The sequence below is a fragment of the Xiphophorus couchianus genome, chromosome 17, assembly GCF_001444195.1.
Source record: "Xiphophorus couchianus chromosome 17, X_couchianus-1.0, whole genome shotgun sequence".
NCBI classification, from domain to species: Eukaryota; Metazoa; Chordata; class Actinopteri; order Cyprinodontiformes; family Poeciliidae; genus Xiphophorus; species Xiphophorus couchianus.
The window spans coordinates 557,552-578,450 of NC_040244.1; the positions used below are offsets into that span (position 1 = coordinate 557,552).

The following is a 20,899-nucleotide window of genomic DNA, read 5'->3' on the forward strand; positions in this document are numbered from 1 at the left end:
TGCACTCTGGTTATCTTTGATTTATGTTTTTGACATAATATGTAAGGAAAAATTTTTTATTAATTTCAGACCCACAAATCTGTTTTATCATATCAATTCTGAAAAAGACCTGAAATACAGGTTTTCTCTTGCCATTTATTAATTAAAATGTAAATTAATTACTGATATGTACTTAATTTTACACAAGTAAACACTGAAGAGGAAATTATAGCATAATTTCAGCAGTTTATTGCAGAATATTGGAATTTCTCATTACAACCCGATTTATTACAACTCACTTTAATCCATATTAAAACAAAACATAAACAAAAAGACAAAGAATAAAAAAAGAAATCTACTGCAGAATGTAATTAAGCTACAAACAGAAAATAATAAGCCAGACTAAATTAATAAAATAAAGAAATCGGTAAAAAATACTGAACGACAATTAAAGCATGATTATGTTTTGCTGTAAAAATAAAACTGAAATGAATCCATTCAAGGAAAAAAAACTGGATCGCTGAAATGTCTGAGGTTAAATTCAGCCAGGAAAAAAGTGAGTTATCAGCTAAAACTGATTCCTCCAGGTAAAGTTTTGGTTTCCTGATTCATCAAACTGAGTCCCAGTTTCAAACATCTAGCTGTTGACTTGAGGTGAAGCCAGAAAATGTGGAGGCAGTCCACCGTCTTTATTCTTTCCGTTCATTTTGTGCATCCCTGTAGCATGATACCACCACCACCTTGCCCAAGAGCAAGGTTGGGCATTGTTAGCTAGACGTCTACTTAACTCGGGTTCAACAAGACAGCACTGCAAAACCCCCTAATTTCTGCCTAGTTTATAATGCAAATATCTTAGTACACTTGAAATAAGACAGAATTAACTTACAAGTAACTTTTCAGCAAGAGTATCTTATTTTTTATTTTAAGTTAATTCCTTAAATTTGATGAAAAACTGCTGGAGAAAATCTGCCAGTGGAACTAATACTTTTTCATCAATATTAAGAAATTTTGAGCTAAAACAGGTTCCTATTTGTTGCTGAAAAAATACTATTAAGTTAGTTTTGTCTTATTTAAAGTGTACTAAGATATTTGAACTAGAAACTAGACAAAAATGCTTGGTAAGACTTTATGTAGTTGGAGTGGATGATCTAAAAAAGTCGACTTCTTTGCTCCTCAAACATTTAACCAAACATTAAAGGGTGTGTATTTTTGCTTTTTTGTAAAAATCCTGTGTGATTAAAACTTGATTGATAAAAAGGCAGTCTTTGTTTTACATAATCAAATTCACCCTAGAATATGAGTAAATAAATCATTAAATACCTAAAATGAACAACACTGAAGCCCATGATGAGTGGCAGCGCAAACGATGTGCAGAACAGGCAGCGTCAGAGGAAGCTGCTGGTAAACGCTTTGTCTGATTTCTGTTGAACCGTTGTTCTAAAACCGTCCAGTTTGTCAACTAAATCTCAATAATTCTCACGAAATTCTGCAGAAAACTCAGACCCAAATCTGTCCATGCAAAAACTCCTGAAAGGCCGTTATCCTGGTCTATGTTGAAAATGAAAATGTTTTTTGAAGCTAACACTGCTTTGGATTTTGAGTCGAGGCGATGCTGCGATTTGTTTCCGCTTCTCTTCCTGAAGAGTAAAATTTTAAAGAAATGTTTTGTTCCTCTAAAGGACATTCTGAGACATCTTAGGAGGTTTCGTCATCTGGTTGCTGTGAGGGGTCAGAGGTCAGCCTATGGCTTCTGAGCCAGGCGGCTTTTTCCCTCCTCCTGTTCAACCAGCTTGAAGTGAGTGTAGGACAGGATTCCTGCCAGTGTACAAAGGATTCCCAACGCCTGACGGACAGACAGAGACAGAGAGACAGGGAGACAGGGAGAGACAGTTTAGGAGGACACTAATGGTTGACTCCACGGAGCAGAGCTAGAGAAAGTTAGCTTCACCTGGTTGAGAGACAGTGGGTCATGGAAGAGCAGATATCCTCCAATCAGAGTGATGCAGAACTTGAAATGACCAAACATGTTGTAGCTGAAGGAGGAAGTCAAGGGACAACAAACGGATGGATGAACAAATAATCCCTCCTGAACCACCTGGGCCTCATCACCACTCCCCCCTCTCCGTGCCTGAAGGATACGTTACAGCCGAAGTGTTCCCAATGATCCAGTAAATGGAAAGGTTAACGAGGAACGCCACCACGCCTGAGAACAGCACCGCCACCTGCTCGGAGGGAGAACAGCAATGCTAATACTTCAGGAAAAAACCAGGGTTAGCTGCTCCGTGTTAGCATTAGCATTAGCATGTTTGGTGTCTGACCAGAGCAGGCAGTGACCAGGGTCCGAATATCCCGCCATCTCCGGCCAGCGGCTCAAACAGCGGGATGATCCCGAGGAGGATGGCGGAGGACAGAGGAGCCTGAGGAGTACGGAGGGCCAAATGGGACAAGATTAAACAAATGTGTCATGAAATAAATAAATGTCTCATGAAATTATGTAATATACATTTTAAATGATGAAATTAAATATATTTTTTAAACTAATTTCATTTAAAAATACACAAAATGAAAATAAAGGAAAAAGTGAAGCACCGATTCTTAAAATTCTCTTTGGAAATCTGAAAAGTGTGGCATGTATTTGTTTTCCGGCCTTTCAATTTTTGTGTCCACCAGCTTTGCACATTTAGACGCCGCAATTCCTGCAAATTCTTCTTAGCAAACTTAGCCAAAGTGGGTGCAGTGCATCTGTGAATAGCAGTTTTAGTCGTAAAATGGCTAGTTTGGGGTCTGGACTTTGATTAGGCCATTTTAATATATGTTTTGCTCTAAAACACCGTAGCTCTGGCTGAATGTTTGTGTTCAGAAATGTTCTCCTATCTGCAGCCAGTATTTAGGAGTTCCCCTGCTTTATAAACGTACCCCCTCAGCATGATGCTGCCGGATGCAGCGTCTGTTTTTGACCAACGTGGCATTTTGCAAAAACTGTACAGGTTGTGATAAGTTTTGCAAGTCAGCAGTGATAAGAGAAGTCCCAACTGGACTATTTATTAATAACTGACCTTCGACCTGCACCAGACTTCTTACCTGATAGTAGAGAAGCTGCATGGAGTTCACCTGGAGCTCATGTTGTTTCGCCCCCACCCACTGAAACACAAAAAGGGTTTTTGTGTCATTTCAGTTTAGTTTGCTGCTCTCAGAGGATCCATGAGTGGATATTTACTCACCACTTGGTAAAGTGAAGTGACAAGAACCCCCAGTGTGGCAAAAACCGTCCCCAACAGGTTGAAACGCACGTCGTAGTAGGAGTTCAATATCACCCCCAAAGTTATGGGTACCTGGAAGGACAAATGAAGCAAAACTCTGATCCTTTAGTGAATGTTTTATCAAGGAAACAGCAGATTTCCAAAATCAGACTTTTATTACCACAACTAACAATTATATTTGTAATTGATAAAAAAATTGGCACATTCTGCAGATTTATCATTTAATCACTTAACCCTTCTTTATACAATATTATAAATAGATTAAAACATGCAAATAAACAATTCAATTTGTTTGTTGAATTAAGTAAAATTGATTACTTAATTAAGCAGATTAATTACAATTAATCCAATTACTAAGTAACAATCAGTTTAGTCATGATTAAGCCAATTAATTGAAATTAATTAGATTATTGCAATTAATCCAATTAGTTGCAAATATTCTGATTAAGTCAAAATTACCCTGATTAAACATTATTTATCTGGCTAATTGTGAGTATTCCGATTAGTTGCAATTAATCCAATCAATTTTAATTTATGCAATTAATTGCAATTAATCAGATTAGTCCCAATTAATCACCATTAGTAATGATTAATTGTGATTAATCTGATTAATCGTTTGAGCCCTATAGATTTTCCTCACTAGCGTCAGCTTAATCTTGGTAGAGAAGGTCTTCTTGTAATATGTGGTCTGGATGAGGATGATGACGGGTGTGGTCATGACTTTGGCCAGCTGGTACGTTCCTATCGAGTTGTTCTGCAGAGAGAGGTTGGTGAAGGCCACAAAGCCACAAAAGCTGAGTGCCAACCACATGATCCTGCGCACTGGTAGGCTTTTTGGACAGAAAATGTCCATTTTCTGGCAGATGTAGAGTCCCAACCATGTGACCACAAAATGAACGAGGGTGAGGGTCATGTTGGGGAAGCCGTAGTGGACGTAGATCCACTTGTTGATGAAGACGATGCAGATGGAGGAGAAGAGGTTGACCAGCAGGCCGGTGACGATACGCCGGTTGGCTGAGAACCCAAAGAGCTGCTGGGCCATGGTTCCGGATGGCTCCCAGTTCAACTTTTCCCAGGATGGATTTGCCAAGCTCAAAATGTAGGACTACAGAGGAGAAAGAGCAGATCGGAGAAAATATAATCTAAAGATAAGAATATTAGAAGTGAATTGATCCAAAGTTCATAAACTCAACTTTTATAAATGAATCGGAAAAAAGAACTAATCGATGGACAAAACTTCACCAAATTATTGAACATGTAAAAAATTGAGGGTTGAAAAGATGGACAGATGAGCAGATGGATGAATACATCAACAATTTAATGGACAGAAAGACGTTTGGATGAATTTACCTTCAGGACAGAGAATAAAGTCTGGAACTACTATGACTTTCAACACTAATACAGGAATCAAACCCAACCTTTAGTCCTCAAACAGCTCAGAAAACCAGCCTCGTTATTCTAGTGGAGACATTTGACTCCAAATATGTATATTTATCCTTTAGTTTAAAAACTTTATGAACAGGGAAATTTACTAATATTTTTCTCCCAAATTTATTAAATATAATAAAAATAATTTAAAAGTGAGTTCCTGTAGCTTTAAGGATAAATGTAGTTTTAATTTTAGAAACACACACAACTTGTCAATGTGTCTGAGAGTCTGCCACGCAATAAGAAAAGTTTACCTGCGGGTCTCCATCTTCCTTTCTCCTTCCCTGCTTCACTTCGGGATCCGCTGCGGAAATAACCGAGCCAATCTCAGCCTCGGTTCCCCGTGCTTCCTGTTGCAGTCCCGGGGTTTCCAGAGCCAGAATCTCTGCCGAACCTGTGGATTATTCTTCCCAGCCCGTGGACATGCAGCGGACCAACTGACTAAAGCCTGAATCGTCCTGTTTGTTCCTGTTTCCCCCGAGTTTCACACCGCGGAGCCACAGCGGCAGCTAACGGAGCGGAGGGGGGACTGGAGAGCAGAGATGGGTCGCGTACAGAGATGGCTCACTACACACTTTATTTTTTGTTATGTACGTAAAAGCTCAAAAAATATGACATTTTCTCGTAATTCTCGTAATATTATGACTTTATTCTCAAAATGTTATATATATTTAAATTATTTTATGAGCATCGCCCCAACTCAAGAATAAAGTTTCCGTCTGTTTATGTTTCAATACTTTCCAATGAGAACATCTAATTGGCAAAACACGAGGGTGTAGGAAATGGTGAATCTTTACACAAATTGTAATAATGTCTTACTAAAGGCACTTGACACAATGTAATATATGATACTGGGTTTTCAGAATTGTTGACTTTATATATTTTATTTTTTTTTATCCATTGTAAAGCTCTTAGTTTAGCTCAGTGATTATTTTTAAAGGACCGTAAAAGTAAATGAATTATTATTGTTGTTATTCTTTAACATTTAAACACGAAGAAACTTAATTTAACTTTTAAAAAATTGCTTTGACAGGCTCCGTGTGGGTGCAATCTAACTCTTTGCCTTAGGGGGCAGTAGAGAGTATTAAGCATGTTAGTTGACAGAGAGTTTAAAAGAGAAGAAGAAAGCCTGCTAAACCTCGTGAAGCGGGAACTGAGAGCTCTCCAAAATGGACTGGTAAAATATGTCAATTTACAATTTCAAGTTTTTAGTTGTGGTTAATTTGCTCCTTGTTTTATATTCTGTTTGTGTTCATTTTCTTGCTGCGTTGTTTTCTTTAACGGCAGCCAACTATGCTAACAATGCTAACCCTTCCTTCCACTGTGAATGCTGATGCTAGCAAGCTATTTTTGTTTACACTTTATTTAAATTGTCCATAGTTGGAAATGAGGAAATAAATACATTAACGTGTGTTACGGCTACTCTGGTCTCCAAACTCAAAAGGCGCCAGAGTAGCCTCCACACTGTTAGACCTTTTACTGTAATTTTACAGTAACTTACTGGCAACAGTGCTGCCAGTAAGTTACTGTAATTACCATTCTACAGTACCTTTACTGTTATATTTCACAGTTAATTTTTACTGTGAGTGTGCTTTACAGTTATAACTGCTTTACTGTAAATGTAGTTTATAGTATAATACTGTAATTGTATTTTATAGTAAAGCTGGTCTACTGTAAACTTGTTTCACAACATAATGTCAGGTTTACTGTAAATTAAAGTTTACATTTTTTTAAAATATAAGAATATTTTACCATAAACCGAAAAATTTCATAAAAGAATTTTTAGTCCAAGTACTGTGAATAACAACAGGTATTTATTTTCAGCAGATTTGTAGAAATAAAATCCATTTACATATTCGCAATGTCATAAAGAACAATGTCACAATACAATATAATGTGCTATAAAACAACAAACCCATAGAACACACTACAGGTCATGTCAATATTTTTTATGGCACATGTATGTAGCAACATGAACATGTGTGCATCAAGTCCCAGCCATAAACTATTAAAAGACTGACTTATAAAAAAATATAGAATATACTTAACTTCATTTGAATATGAACTGTATTTCATTCAATATGGACACTTAAATGCATCTGGATCCAATAACAATCTTTACATAACTTTTTGTATTTGTTGCACACTGTACAACAAAAGAGCAACTAAAAAAAATTGGGCACTACAAATTTTATGTACCACATAAGGTATGCACCAACATGAACACGTATATCATTGAAATGGTGAACAGTCAAAAACCAGCAGAGGCTGCATTGTCAGAAAGCAGTTAACAGTAGCTTAAATGTGCACTGTTAAACAATACATCACAATAACAGTTCAAGTGTGATAATGTACTGTATGGTAAGCATTCATATCAATAAATATTGTTATATCACATGCATTTCCTACATCAGAAAAACTTTTATTCCATTCGTCAAACAAAATCAGTGGGATCCATCTTGTGGAAGCTGAACTGTAAAGAATAAGACAGACAATGTGGGAGGTCATAAGATGGTCAGGAAGTTATCTACATTTTCAAATCAAATATGTTTGAAGAGCTGTCTTTTTACCTGTTGTCTTGTCTTTTGAAGAGATGAAGCTATGTTAGCAGTCAGCAGGACAGAACTGCACAGCCACTTGGAGGGAAAAAGCTTGGGAGTTAAAAAAAAGTCATCTGAAGAAAAGAAAGAAAAAAAAAAAAAGAACAAAGTTAGAAATTCATCCTTGCTGACCTACGTAGCTAATCTGCACTTTTAACATTTGCAAGATCATGGTTTAAACAAATGAACAGTCATTAGATGTAAAAAAAAAAAAAGGGGGGGATCAAATATCAGTTAAGGTTATATAAATACAAAGGATGTAGCAACAATGCTAACAGACACTCAGCACTGAGCTCATCTCAACCCAAAGCCGCCCGAGGAAGATTAAGCGGCAAAAGTCAAGCTAAAACCTTCAACGGTAAAATTAGCACCTTAGCTAATGTTAATTCCGAACCAGCTCAAAAAATAACACCACCATATTTTCCTTTCTTTCACCTCATTTACAGACACGTAACTTATAAGGTTGCAATATGCCAGTTATATAAAACACCAGAGTTAGTAACGTAAAGGTAACGTTATGTTACCAGGCTAACCAGAACAAACCAGCTCATGCTATAATGCTAAGTTATAGCATGATGCTATAAGTTACGTTAACTCCATCTAAAATGTACATTTCCAGACTAGGTTTTGGCTTCAAACAGTTTTCTAAGAAGTGTTTTTTTACCTGTCTTGAAGAGCTGAAGCAGTGTGAGCCCACAGCACGGAGACAGAGCTGCACTTGCACTTGGAGAGAAAAAGCTGGTTGGAAGCGAAGCCACGCTTGATGATGTAGCTAGATAAACTGCATATTAATGTTAGCTAGGGTGTGGGAAAAAAACAAAAGTACATGCTCTCTTTCTGCCTTAAAAATATGTTAACCACTAAAGGAGTAAAAATACAGAAACAGGGAACCACGATGAAGCAGCTATGATACTGTAATGTGTAAACAGTAAATTACTGCAAATTCAAAACATACAGTAAGTTACTGTAATACTACGTACTATACCCATAATGCTATGTTAATTATAGTAACTACTTGTAAAGATGTCTTATGGTAGTTTTACTGGGCATTTTGTGGTATTTAACTGTAAAAAATACAGCAAAGGCTAACAGTGTAGGAGGAGGTTTTTGACTCATCCAATTTATAGCATTTTATATTTTATTTTTAATTTTTATTTTATCTACAACTACTACTCGGTGGTAGTTGTTATTGTGTCTTGTCTCTATGCTGTAACTGCGAAGTAATTTCCCTGCTGGGATGAATAAAGTACTTCTATTCTATTCTATTGTAAAACAAAAAGCACTCGCAGAGAGTTTTCTGGTTGCAAAATATGAGCTTTCTTTATGTACAAAAATAACAGAAACACTCTCCGAGTTGACTTTCAAAAAATGTAAAAATAAACTTTATTTGGTGGTAGAAAAACTTTCACTCCTCACTCCTTAACCATTTCATCATATTTTTCTATTTAATGTACATTTTTAAGTGTTCAAATGAATAAAAATACCAACTTACTATATGTGTCTTTTTGTCCTAAAGGGGTCAGTCTGAGCTGCCATCTCCTGTGGTGCGAGATGATGAGGTGACGGTCGCCGCCCGTAGGAGGAAGAAAGGTGCCTGTATCCTTAAAGGGAAATCCTTTTATTTGTGAGCTCAGATTAAAAAAAACTCTTAATTTTGACTGTTGTTTCTGGAGAAAACAGAATATTTTTGTTTTACATCAGAGTCCTCCAATCACAGGTTTGTGAATCAGGAGTTCAGAGGATAAAGATGCCATTAGAGAACATTAGAGTCCAGTAAAGTTATTAAAATGCTGTTTGTGTCCCTGATAGCTAAGTAGCTTTGCAGCACATGAGAGAACAGTTGTTGTTTAGTTGATCATTCGCTAACTGCTGTTTTTCTGGAGGTTTGAAATGAACTAGTCATGGAAATCATCTGTTAGAGAAAAGTTTGGGTTATGTTCCTGACTCTGTGCTCAGTCCCGTCACCCGGCTGCAGCCCCATCGGCCCCTCGTTCACCCAGGCCCGCTCCCTGAGGAACACCCCAGCTCCCCTGTTCCGACAGGCCGGTGAGGGTCAAAGTTCAATTTAGGGTTGGGCAATGTGTTAAAAATAAATTAATTTTCCATCTAGATCTGGTTTCCAATTTTAATTTCTAAAAAATAAATTACAATTGACAGAAAATATTTTCAAAAAGGGATTTTTATTTTATTCATCTTTCGTGAGGATGAATAATTAAGGTCAGGTTATGATATTTAAAATAAAATGTTTACCAGAAATTTTCTTTATTAACATTTGGCCTTAAAATTACAAGAAAAATGTCAAATTCAAATTACAGAGTCAAATTACAACTTTGACTCTGGTATCATTATGACTGTATTCTTGTAACATCATAACTTTTATTTTATAAAAAAGAAAATCTTAGCCTGGCCCTAAGACTCCATTGTAAATTAGACTGGAACTCAAAGTCCAAACCAAGATGGCCGCCCTGACATTACTGAACTAAAGAGATCCAAGAAGTTCATTTTCTTTGGATTTTCCAGAAATTAAATCTTCAAAACCAAAAAATTTGTTTTATCGCCCAGCCCAAGTCCAAATATTTTACATAAAACCACTCCATGTTGGACTAAATCCCAAACTTTGTCCCCGTCTTTTTGTCTCTAAGTCACTCCCAGAGTTCCAGACGTCTCCTCCATTTTGGTTCCTGGCACTCGGACGCCGCGATACACACACACACCCCGACACAACGCGGTGAGACACGCGTTCGGAAGCTGGTGTCCATCATGTATTTGGGTTTGTTTGTATTTAATTTATTTGTGTGTGAGCAGAACTTGGAGGACAGCGATTGGACCAACAGCTTGTATACGTCCCCCATCTCCGGGTTGGACAGCAGCAGCTTCTTCAGAGACAACGAGGCGAACCTGAGCTCAGCGCTGCTGAAGGAGGACGACCCAGGAGAGGCTGGTGAGGGACTCCTGTCTGATTGGCTGCTGTGCCGTTTTGATCATCACGTTTTAACATGGGGCTCTCTGATTGGCTCAGTGGCCGCCAGTCTTTTCCCAGAGTTCCTGGCCTCCTTCCTGAAGCACTCTTCTTCTGCTGTGTTTGAGCTCCTGGAGGATTATCAGAACATCTGCCAGGAGAAGGTACCGGAAACAGAACCACGGAGTTCTGCTTCTTACATTTTATTTATTCTATTTAGGGCTGGACGATAAATCAATAACATTATATTTCATATTTGTCATGATGTATATTATTGATTTATTGTGATTAGTGTCACAATAAATTTGTGGTATTGAATATTCAATATTGAATATTAAGAATATTGAATATGGGGCGTGGTGTGGTGGCGCAGGGTGTTAGCACGCCCCACGTTTGGAGGCCTTAGTCCTCGACGCGGACGTCGCGGGTTCGACTCCCGGTCCCGACGACCTTTGCCGCATGTCTTCTCCTCCCCCTCCTTCCTGTCAGCCTACTGTGGAAAAAATACGAGCCACCAGCGGCGCAAAAACTCTTTGGAGAAAAAAAGAATATTGAATATTTTACATCTGATAAAATATTCAATATTTAGAATATTCGCTGACCTCTGATACAGTTAACTGACTGTTCTTTGGTTGCCTAGCAACAACCTGCTGGCAGTTTCAAGTTAGGCCTCCCCAACTTCAGTTGCCTAGCAACAACTTGTTGAGTAACTGGCGCAGCAGCAGTTTAATGTTCCGCCACTGTGCCTCAAAACAGCATAAAAATAAAAAGCAACAGAATGGAGAGAAAAGCTGGATAAAACAGGAAACGTTACACCAAATGATATTTAAAACAAAATAACGAATCAATTCCTGATATCGACTGACATGTTTTTCAGCCTTGTTGTCCAGCCCTAGTTCTAGTACATCGTCCCAGAAGTGGTTGTGATAAACAATGACATTATTTTGATACCATATTGAACTTAAATAGTAATATTAATGCAAGTATACCCACACAAAGATAAAAAACTACTTTAATTACTAAAGACCATTTAACACTGTAACATTTTAAATATCCAAAATATAACAACCCAAACAGTAATTAAAATAGATTATGAAGTTTAGGTATTTTTTTAAATAGAGTAGGAAAAATGTACATTTCTGACTGCGTTTTGATGAATAAAGACAGAACCTGATCTTGGTTCTGTTGCAGGTGAACGTTCTGCAGTCCGTGGTGCTGCGAGCGGGTCAGAACAGTAAGACGGCGGGGGTCCGCTGGCTGCTGCAGCAGGAGAACTGCACCTGGAGGCTCATCGCCTCTCTCTACAGGTATCCATTCAATTCCCTCAGCGCGCCTTCGTCTCCTTTCTAAATTAACTTGGTTTCTGCTTCTGCAGAGATCGGGTCCAGTTGGCGCTGGAGGAAGACATGACGGTCGACATGGTTGTAAGTGGAAGTTTTTTAAAATTAAAAATGAAACAAAAGCTGCAAGATTAGAAGAATTCCTGAATTTGGAAGAAAAATAGAAAGAAATAAGGGATAATTTCTTCATCCGTCGTTAATTTTGTTAACCGTAGTCACGTTTGAGCAATAAACATGTCAGAAAACGTCGTGATGCATCCGACGAAAAATCCAGATGAGATTTTTAAAACATTTTTCTGCAGGTTCCCAGTGAAAGCGAGAAGGTTGTTGTGGAGCAACTTTTCCAGAGAGACGCCGTCGTACGACAGAGCCAGGTAACACGCAAGAAACGGAACATTCTGCATGTTTTTTATTTTACCACTTAAGCTTATTTTATGTAATATTTAAAAGTATAAATTAAGAAATCCATTGAGTTAAACATTGTCTTGCCTAAAATGCAACAACAAATCATTTAAGACTCAAACAATTAATTGGAAAATCATGATAAATCGATTAATGAAATTATCTTCAACTAATTTAGTAATAGATTAATCATTAACTTGCTGAGAAAACAAGTTCGGAGCAGTAATTAAGACAAAACTGCACAAAATAATGACAGATTTTGTATCTGTAAATATGTTTAGCCAAAACTCCTCAAGTAACATTTGAATTCATTTGAATTTGCATTATAGACAATAAAATGCTTATTTTCTTATTAAAAATGGAAATATAATTAGTACTATTATAATTAGCATTTTATTGCATTTCTAATATTGAATAAAAAGGCTAAAGTGGTTAAATTAAAATTGTTTTTTATTCGATTAATCATCAGAATAATCAATTGCAAAAATAATTGTTTGCGTTTCTTTAGTGATAGTTTGTAGCAAAGAATTAATCTACAGCTCAAATTTTTAAAAATATCTTCTAAATATGTGTAAATTCACTAATGAGAAAATAATAATTTTCAGTTTATTCAGAATATTATGGAAGGTTCAGTTCTTTATGTTATGGAAAGATAGTCAATCCTGATACTAGAGAAAACTCAGGTTTTTATTTTTTATTTACCATAAAGTATTTTTATATTTTTGAATATGAATTGAATTTAAAGATTAATATTTGCTCATTGCTACTTTGAAAAGTTTTAGACTTCCTTCTACTAAAACAGTATTGAGATTAAAATGTGTTTTTACTGCAGCTGGTGGTTGATTGGCTGGAGAGCATCGCCAAGGATCAGATTGGAGATTTTTCCGATAATATTGAATATTACGCCAAAAATGTCTGCTGGTGAGTTTATCTGTTAATGATTCCTCGGTGAAACTCACCTGTGTGTTTTAAAACACCTGCCTGCGTTTCAGGGAGAACACGCTTCACGCTCTGAAGATGAGGAGCAATAGCGCCTCCGACTTCCACGTTCCTCTGGTCACAGAGCTGGTGAGGCTCGGTTCTGCAGAGGAAACGGATCTGTACTCGTTGTTGGCATGTTGGCATGGAACGGTTGCATTTTTCTGTTTAGGACCCAGACGCTCCCCTCCGGCAACAGCGCCCTCTGGCGGACCTGGACAGAGAAGACGACGCCCGGCTGCTGAAGAACCTGTTCACCCTGATCCGAGCGGGAATGACGGATGAGGTGGAGCAAACTTCACTTCGTTAATCAGGATTTCTCTTCCCTTTCAGCTTTTATTGCGTTTTTGCATGTTTTGCGTTTTGTTTCCAGGCTCAGAGGCTTTGTAAACGCTGCGGTCAGGCCTGGAGAGCAGCAACTCTGGAGGGCTGGAAACTTTACCATGACCCCAACATGACCTCAGGTCACTACTGACCACATGTTGACATGATTATCGTTCTTAAAACTAGGATTTATGATGACCACAGATAGAAAATTAGAAAAATACTGCAAAAATAAGGAATAACGTGACTGTTTGTTCCTGCAGGAAACTCAGAGCTGCAGCCTGTTGAGGGAAACCCACAGCGAGGGATCTGGAAGGCCTGCTGCTGGAGGATGGCAGAGGAGGTCCGCTCACCTTCACCTGCAGCGTCCAAAATATTCACTTATAAATTAAGATGTTTGAAAGTTAAATGAAAAAGTCTCCCATATTGCTTTCTATTGTTTTTCTTTTTTCCTAGCAAACACAACTGAATTTAGACAAAATTTAGTTTAACTGAGACACATTTCACACTTAAAGCAGAGCTGCACCTAGTGATTATTGTAGGAATCAATTATTCTCACTTTTAATTGGATAAGAAATCTGCATATTTTTCATAAAAGCCTATTTTCTTACACAAAAAAATAATTCAAAAGGAGCTTAATGCTCCTGTCATGTCGTCATGTGACGTCACACTTCCAGGAACTTTGTAGCTGACGGCCATCTTGGTAGTGGCCTGAGTTTGTTACTTTTTAAGCAAATCGGCATTTTTTTTAGATTGTGCTTTCCAGTTAATGATTAATGGAATACTATGTTGACATTTATTTTAATAATTGGTTAATCACGATTAATCGTTCAGCCCTGATTCAAATCTGAATTTTTTGTTTTTGTTTCAGGAGCAGCTGAACAGATACGAACGGGCGATCTACGCCAGCCTGAGTGGAAACATCAAACCGGTGAGTGTTTCACTTCCGATGTAGCTCAGAATGAAACAGGTGTACCCCAGGGTTCAACACTGGGCCCATTCTGAAGCCAATAATGTTTCATCAATATTAAGGAATTATTGACCTGAAACAAACTCGCTGAAAATGTACTCAGAAGTTGTTTTATTTCAAGTGAATTAAGACGTTTGCATTAAAAACTAGACCAAAAATTCTTGGTAAGATGTTCATCTTAACGTTAATAAAACAATTTGCATGTGCAGAAATAAAAAAAAAGGTCCAGTTATTACAGTTGATATACAAGTATTAACACCAGCACAAAAGAATAAATACTTAGGTGATAAATTCCCAACTTTAATTTAAAAATATTAAGAAATAAAATATATTTTAACTTGTGGAATTTTAGACTTTGGAAAAAAAAATCTAATTCATATCATCACTATAAATATTAGAAGTTATATGTAATGTAACTATAGTAATAATATAACCTACATATGGAAATTAGCCTCTCTGTCATACTTACGTGATTTATTTATTTTCACGTTATTCGATAATAAATCTGAATCTAAAGTTTCTGGCTGATGGCCGTTTGTGTGTTTCAGATCCTGGCCGTGTGCGAGTCGTGGGAGGATTGCGTTTGGGCGTACTTCCGGGTCATGGTGGACTCGCTGGTGGAAAAGGATCTGATGTCATCGGGCATGACGCATCAGGAGCTGGAGACACTACCGCGGGAATATCTGGAGGCCAAGTAAGACGCAAAGAGCTGAAGAGGAACCGCAGGAGGAGTTTGTCTCTCATTTCTCTGCCATCTTCCTTCCTTCCTCTCAGCTGGACCATGGAGAAAGTTTTCGAGGAGCTCCAGGCGTCGGAAACAAAGGTGAACCTCCTGATGAATGAATGAGGGCGGCGTTATGAACACATGACTAAACCTGTGAATCTGTGTTTCTGTGTCGTTGGAACAGAGAGTTCTGGAGGAGACCAGAGAACATTTTCACGTCATCCAAAAGTTTGTGATTCTTGGCGATCTGGACGGTGAGATCTCACGGTTTACTTCCTGTATGGTGGCTGAGAGAGGTCAACTTTAAGGAGCCGCATTCTGATCTTTACTGTCTCGCACAAGTTCAAACCCACCAAACATTTTCCATCTGATCATCAACTGGAGCCTCCCACGGGTCCTTCTTTCCTTCCATGTGTCCTAACGTCTCTCCTTTCTTCCTTCTTTGGTTCCTTTTTTTTCCTTCCTTCCTGATTTCCATGTGTCCTAACTTCTCTTTTCATTCTTTCTTCCTTCCTTCTATTCATGTCTTTCCTTCTTTACTTAATTTTCTTTCATTCCTTCCATGTGTCCTATTATCCTCCCTTCCTTTTATTCTTTCCTTCCTTGCTCGTTTCCTTCCTGATTTCCTTGTCTTTCCTTCCTTGCTTCGTTTCCTTTCTACCTTCCGTTCTGATTTCAATGTGTCCTAACGTCTCTCCTTTCTTCCTTTTTTACTTCTTTCCTTTGTTCTTTACTTCCTTATGTTCTTTGTTCTTCCTTCCTCTTCCTGTTTCCCATGTTTCCTACTTTCTCTCCTTCCCTCCAATAATTATTCTGATATTGGTTCAGATATTTTCTTTAATTAAATAACATAACACAAAATAAATAATGTTATTAAACCCTAAATGTTTTATTTAATCTTATTTTTTTAGGGTGTAAATACTTTTGGCTCTAGAAACGAGTTCTTCATTACTTTCTTTCAGAGTCTCTAAATGTGGCTGAAAATCAACAAATTATCTCCAGTTTCTGATGTTTTTGCAGATTTTTATTTTTTTTGCTCATTCTGTCTCAGGTCTGATGGAGGAGTTTTCTGATTGGCTCACGGCCTCTAAGCCCCTCCCTCCGCACCTGCTGCGCTTCATGACTCACCTGGTGTTGTTTTTCCGCTCTCTTGGTTTGGCTTTAAAGGTAAGGTTTTGTTTTTAATATTTCTAATAAGACATGAAGGGAAGTAGCAGTGAGGTAATTTCTTTGTTTTGAAGGAGGAAGTGTGTGTGGACGTGCTGAAAGCGTACGTCTCCCTCCTGATCCGGGACCAACAGACCGACCTGGTGGCGAGTTACGTGGGTCAGCTTCCCGCGGCGCTGGCCACCAACCAGTACGCCGCCTTCCTGGAGACGGTCGGCCAGCCGGAGCAGCGCCCCCGCTGCCTGCAGCTGGCAACTGCAGCAGGTCGGTTGTTGCAAACCTGCAGACATTGTTGCAAAACGTTTAGTTTTTTATTCATCATTCCATAATTTTTACAAATAATTTAGTGTAAATGTTGCCTCATAGTTTGGATTTTAGATGACCATGAGTTCTGCAGCAGAAAATGTTATTATTAATGAAGTTTTTAATAACAATCCTGTCTCTTTATGATAAAATATGTAATTTTTAAAACCAAAAACTGGATGATAAGTCTTCTTTTCATGTTTTGATCTCAACTAACCTTTTTTTTTTGTTTTAGGACAATTTTGTTTACACAGACTTCATAATTTATTTTATGTTTCTGTTGTTTTTGTTTATTTATTTTGGATATTTAAAATGTATTCCAGTTCCAGTGTTAAACACTCATTTGAATTTAAAGTTTATTGATATTTGAGAATGTGTTCTTACATTTTTATTATTATATTCCTTTAAAATGGTCTTAATAAACGTTATTGTTTATTGCTATAACTTTTGGGGAAATGCATTTTCTAGCAACATTAGTTATTGTGACAGACGTATTAATTAAATTTATTTTATTTTCATAGTCCTTTTGGGGTTTTTTTCAGCAGTTAGTTTGATGGATCAGAAAAATTTTAATAATTTAAATTAATTATTTTAACTTATATTTTTTATATAACAAAAGATGAAATAAAACATTTAGGGTTTAATTTGTGGGATATATTTTATTTTGTATCACCGTCCCTGTAACTTTGAGACCTCCACAGCGCCCCCCTGGCGGCCAGCGCTCTGAATAACACTAACAGTTTATGAGACCTCCACTGCGCCCCCTGGCGGCCAGCGCTCTGAATAACACTGGCCGTCTGTGTTCAGGTCTGGACGTTTCTGCGATCACCCGGCTGGTGGTGGAGACGGTGCGGCGCAGAGACGACGCAGGTTTTACGCATCACAGCCAGACGCTGGAGACGGGAACGACTCGGGTAAAAACCAGCGCCGGATTAAAACGTTATTTACAGCTGAAACTAGATGTTTTCATACAATGAAAGGACGAGATCCATATTTAACATTAAGTTCTTGGAGGGTTTCCTAAACTGCAGTTGATCTTTTTCTGTTCAACATGGAACCAGGAAGAAAAATCTGAGACTGGTTCATCAAATCTGCCTTAAATTCCTTCCTTTCTTTTCTCCTTGTTTCCTTCCTTCCCTTCCTCCTTCTTTGCTTTTTTCCTTACTTCCTTTCTTCTTCCCATGTGTCCTAATTTACGTATTTCCTTTCTTCTTCCTTTCCAATCCTTCCTACCCTCTTTCTAAATTTCTTCCTACTTTCCTTTCATCATTCTCTCCTTTCATCCTTAATTCCTTCCTTCCTTCCGTTTCCTCTGCTCTCATAGGACGACCAGAAGAAGATTGACATCATTGATTGGCTGCTGTTTGACCCCGCCCACCGGGCCGAGGCGCTGAAGCAGTCCAACGCCATCATGAGGAACTTCCTGGGTACTTCTGATTCGTTTTTTAATCTTTTCTCCTGGTATTGTGACTGAACGCGCCGCCATCTTGTTTCCGCCTCAGCGCTGCAGAAACATGACGCGGCCAAGGCCGTTTTCTCCAAGGTTCCCGAGGATTCGATGAGGGAGATTTACTCCCAGTGGACCGCAATGGGTCAGACTGCTCCCCTTCCTGCGGAGGACGAGAACGCCATCAGGGAGCACCTGTGCATCAGAGCCTACCTGGTCAGTGGGCGGGGCACTGATGACATCGGCGTGCGGTACCAATGCTAACGCTATCCGTCTACAGGAAGCCCATGAGGCGTTCACTGACTGGTTCAGCCACAGCAGCTCCGCTCCACAGAGGCCGACGTTGGCGCCAGAGGCCAAATTCACAGAGAGAGTGGCCAATGAGATGAAAGAGAAGGAGTACCTGGTAAAAACTGATTCTTAGGCGGTATTGTGTAAAATCTACTTTTTAAAAAATCTTTATATCATGTTATAAAGTTTTTCCCTCATCAAAAACAAACCTGGAGTTTGGCTTTGATCCTTTAATCTCCATGGCAACCATTCAGTTGTGCAAAACACTTGGGTGGACCTAGCCCCGCCTTCAGGAGCGCAGCTCCTCCCCCACTTGGCTCCGTCAGACTAGCCAGCAGCAATTAGCAAACCCCTGGTGGAACATCTGCTGAGCCACATCTCAAAAAACGTTAAAGGGTTAAAGAGGAGCCATTTTGTGATTTGCTGCTTATTTTTAGAAGAATTAATGAACTTTGGTCGATGAATCATGAATGAAAGACGTTGTCACAAACTTAATTTGTTCCAATTTACTTTGTGGACTGTTAAAGTTCAAAGTCTGGCAGTAGAAATATTTATAAAATAATTGTATTAAACAAATTTTGGGTTTGTGAAGATTTGACTTTTGGAAAATCTGGATTTTTTTCTCACTAATGCACTCCTTGGGTTTAATTTGTAATTTCTTTTTTAGAAAAAAAGTGAAGAAAAAAATAAAATTGGAAATATGATCTGGTACTGGAAGTCGTAGATTTTATTTTAAGCCATATTTTCCAGCTAGATATAAAATATGATTTTAGCATTCAGATACAGAGCCAGAAACTTCAAAATGACAAGAAATGGATTTGAAATATTTCAGTTTGTGTGATTTCACTTTCTGAAATGAGTGAGAAAATATGAAACTTTTTCACAAAAGTAATTAATTTTACCAGACTGAAGAATTTCAGCTCCATCTACATATTGTCCAATTCAAATCAAATAAATGGTTAAATTTCCAGTTTTCTGAGAAAGGCAAACAGATTTCATTGAGTTGTTACCTTTGCTGCAGTTCTTCCAGTTGAGCAAGCATGAGGCGACAGTGGAGAAGAAAACACTCTGCTTGTGTTGCTCTCTGAGATTCAGGGATAAAATGATGTTCTGTTCAAAAACAAACAAAGCAGGAAGTTTAGTTCCAACATGTCTGAAATCGGAATAAAGATCGGCCATGTTGCAGCTCCAGGTGAACCGAGTGTTTTTGTGCTTCAGGCCTCCAGGACGGAGTGGTCGAGTCGCCTTGATGTCCTGACTGAAGACGTGAAGGAGAGAATCTACAACGTGTTGCTGTTCGTAGACGGAGGCTGGATGGTCGACAACAGAAAGGTTCGTTCATTTAGGTTTCCCTCATTTAGCTAGAAACCGAACCCTGTCCAAAATATTACAACCAAAAACAATAAAACATTTTATTGAGCTCCTTTTAATTTATCAAGTGATAGTTGCTTATTGCGCCAGACTTAAACACACTAATTGTGTATTTGTTCCTAGGAGTCTGAGTCAGATGAGGAGCGAAGCCACCAGATGGCAGCATTGCGCTCCCTCTGTCTTCCCCGCCTCACCTTCCTGTTGCTCAGCGTGCTGCAGAGTTCCTCCAGACACCAGGAGGCGCTGCGGCTCACCGACATCATCTCATCTGACCAGCATAAACTCTACCAGGTAACTGGGATAACCTCCAGCTTTAATCGGCTCTAAATGTCAGTTCTCTACGACGGGATGTTAGGGCCGTATAGATGGAAACGAAGTAAATTTACCCCTAAAGACTCTAATGTCAGGAAATGTAAAGGAAAAAATTTAACATTTTAAAATTGTTTAAAATAAAAAATCAGAAAATTTGTGATTACTTGGGAAACAGTAACATTTCCAAGCTCCAACATTCAAAAATTTGCAAGAAAAAACTTGTAAATTTTTGAGTTTAGATGGTTGAAAATTTGAGATTATCCTCAGAGATTTCTGTGCTTCAAAAGTTAAAAATGTGTGAGAAAAAGGAAAAACTCAGGAATATTGGCATTAGTGCATATTTTTAATAGGAAAAAATCAAATCCTTAGATTAATCTCTGAATTTTGCTAGGAAAAACTTGGAAATTTCCTAGATTTATCTCGAAATTTCTGAGATTAATCTCAATACTCCTAAATCTGCAAAGTAAAAAAAAAAGTATTTTTTCTAGCAATTTTTTTACTTTAAAACTAAGAACCTCCAAAAACAAACTCAAATTGTGAGATCAATCTCACAATTTGAGTTTGTTTTGAACAAATGTTTGATATTTTCACTTTGTTTTCAGAAAATATGGGAGAATAATCTCAAACTTTGAGTTTTTTGGAGGAAATTTCCTCTGAGACGACATTGATTGATCGATTGAAATGTTTATAAGGTTTTTTGCTTTGCAGGTTTTCTCTAAAGAGGAGCTGAGGAGGTTTCTCCAGAAGTTGCGGGAGTCATCGCTCGCTCTCCTGGATCAGGGACTCGGCCCGCTGGGCTACGACCTTCAGCCGTGACCTTAGAAATAAACCTCAGAACATTGTTTGAATTCCTAGTCTCTTGTTTGTTTTCTAAATTGTTTTTTTGCAAAAATAAAAGCTTTTTCTCTTGTAGCGGAGCTGTGAGTATATGCTTTTAGTTCCTCTTGAATATAATCAAATTCTGAAAGAATCCTTGTTTTGTTCTTCCAAAGACATAAAAAAATGAGCAAATATCTTTATGTTTTGGAAAACTCCGGGAGGTCC

The 20,899-nt window shown here is 38.1% G+C and overlaps 2 protein-coding genes and 1 long non-coding RNA gene across 3 annotated transcripts; 1 reads left to right on the forward strand and 2 right to left on the reverse strand.

The window, feature by feature from the left end:
* Positions 1-205: 205 nt before the first annotated feature.
* slc35e3 (solute carrier family 35 member E3) lies at positions 206-5,183 on the reverse strand. Its single transcript, XM_028044375.1, has 8 exons — positions 4,922-5,183; positions 3,880-4,344; positions 3,201-3,311; positions 3,061-3,120; positions 2,298-2,396; positions 2,119-2,201; positions 1,928-2,012; positions 206-1,822 (listed from the first exon to the last, which is right to left on the reverse strand). The coding sequence occupies exons 2-8, from the start codon at positions 4,279-4,281 to the stop codon at positions 1,721-1,723; spliced, it is 942 nt and encodes a 313-aa protein (XP_027900176.1). The 5' UTR covers positions 4,282-4,344; positions 4,922-5,183; the 3' UTR covers positions 206-1,720.
* Positions 5,184-5,764: 581 nt separating this feature from the next.
* nup107 (nucleoporin 107) lies at positions 5,765-20,767 on the forward strand. Its single transcript, XM_028043896.1, has 27 exons — positions 5,765-5,844; positions 8,784-8,863; positions 9,224-9,313; positions 9,910-9,995; positions 10,073-10,208; positions 10,287-10,390; positions 11,418-11,533; positions 11,602-11,650; positions 11,869-11,940; positions 12,801-12,889; positions 12,961-13,036; positions 13,119-13,232; positions 13,320-13,410; positions 13,534-13,613; positions 14,142-14,201; positions 14,789-14,934; positions 15,015-15,063; positions 15,149-15,218; positions 16,016-16,131; positions 16,206-16,395; positions 17,242-17,348; positions 17,759-17,861; positions 17,937-18,097; positions 18,162-18,287; positions 19,391-19,504; positions 19,667-19,834; positions 20,564-20,767. Exons 1-27 carry the CDS (start codon positions 5,837-5,839, stop codon positions 20,669-20,671), a joined length of 2,709 nt encoding a protein of 902 aa, XP_027899697.1. The 5' UTR covers positions 5,765-5,836; the 3' UTR covers positions 20,672-20,767.
* Positions 6,602-8,026, reverse strand: LOC114160948 (uncharacterized). Its single transcript, XR_003598908.1, has 3 exons — positions 7,932-8,026; positions 7,238-7,341; positions 6,602-7,140 (listed from the first exon to the last, which is right to left on the reverse strand). It is a non-coding gene; the product is annotated as an uncharacterized LOC114160948 (long non-coding RNA).
* Positions 20,768-20,899: the final 132 nt, after the last annotated feature.

Coding starts and splice junctions, on each gene's coding strand:
- slc35e3 (XM_028044375.1), bottom strand. CDS start 4,281: ATGGCCCAGCAGCTCTTTGGGTTCTCAGCCAACCGGCGTATCGTCACC. Junction 3,312..3,879: donor CCAAGATTAAGCTGACGCTA/GTGAGGAAAATC, acceptor TTGTCCTTCCAG/GTACCCATAACTTTGGGGGT. Junction 3,121..3,200: donor TCACTTCACTTTACCAAGTG/GTGAGTAAATAT, acceptor TTTGTGTTTCAG/TGGGTGGGGGCGAAACAACA.
- nup107 (XM_028043896.1), top strand. Junction 10,209..10,286: donor GGACGACCCAGGAGAGGCTG/GTGAGGGACTCC, acceptor TGATTGGCTCAG/TGGCCGCCAGTCTTTTCCCA. Junction 13,614..14,141: donor GCTGGAGGATGGCAGAGGAG/GTCCGCTCACCT, acceptor TTTTTGTTTCAG/GAGCAGCTGAACAGATACGA.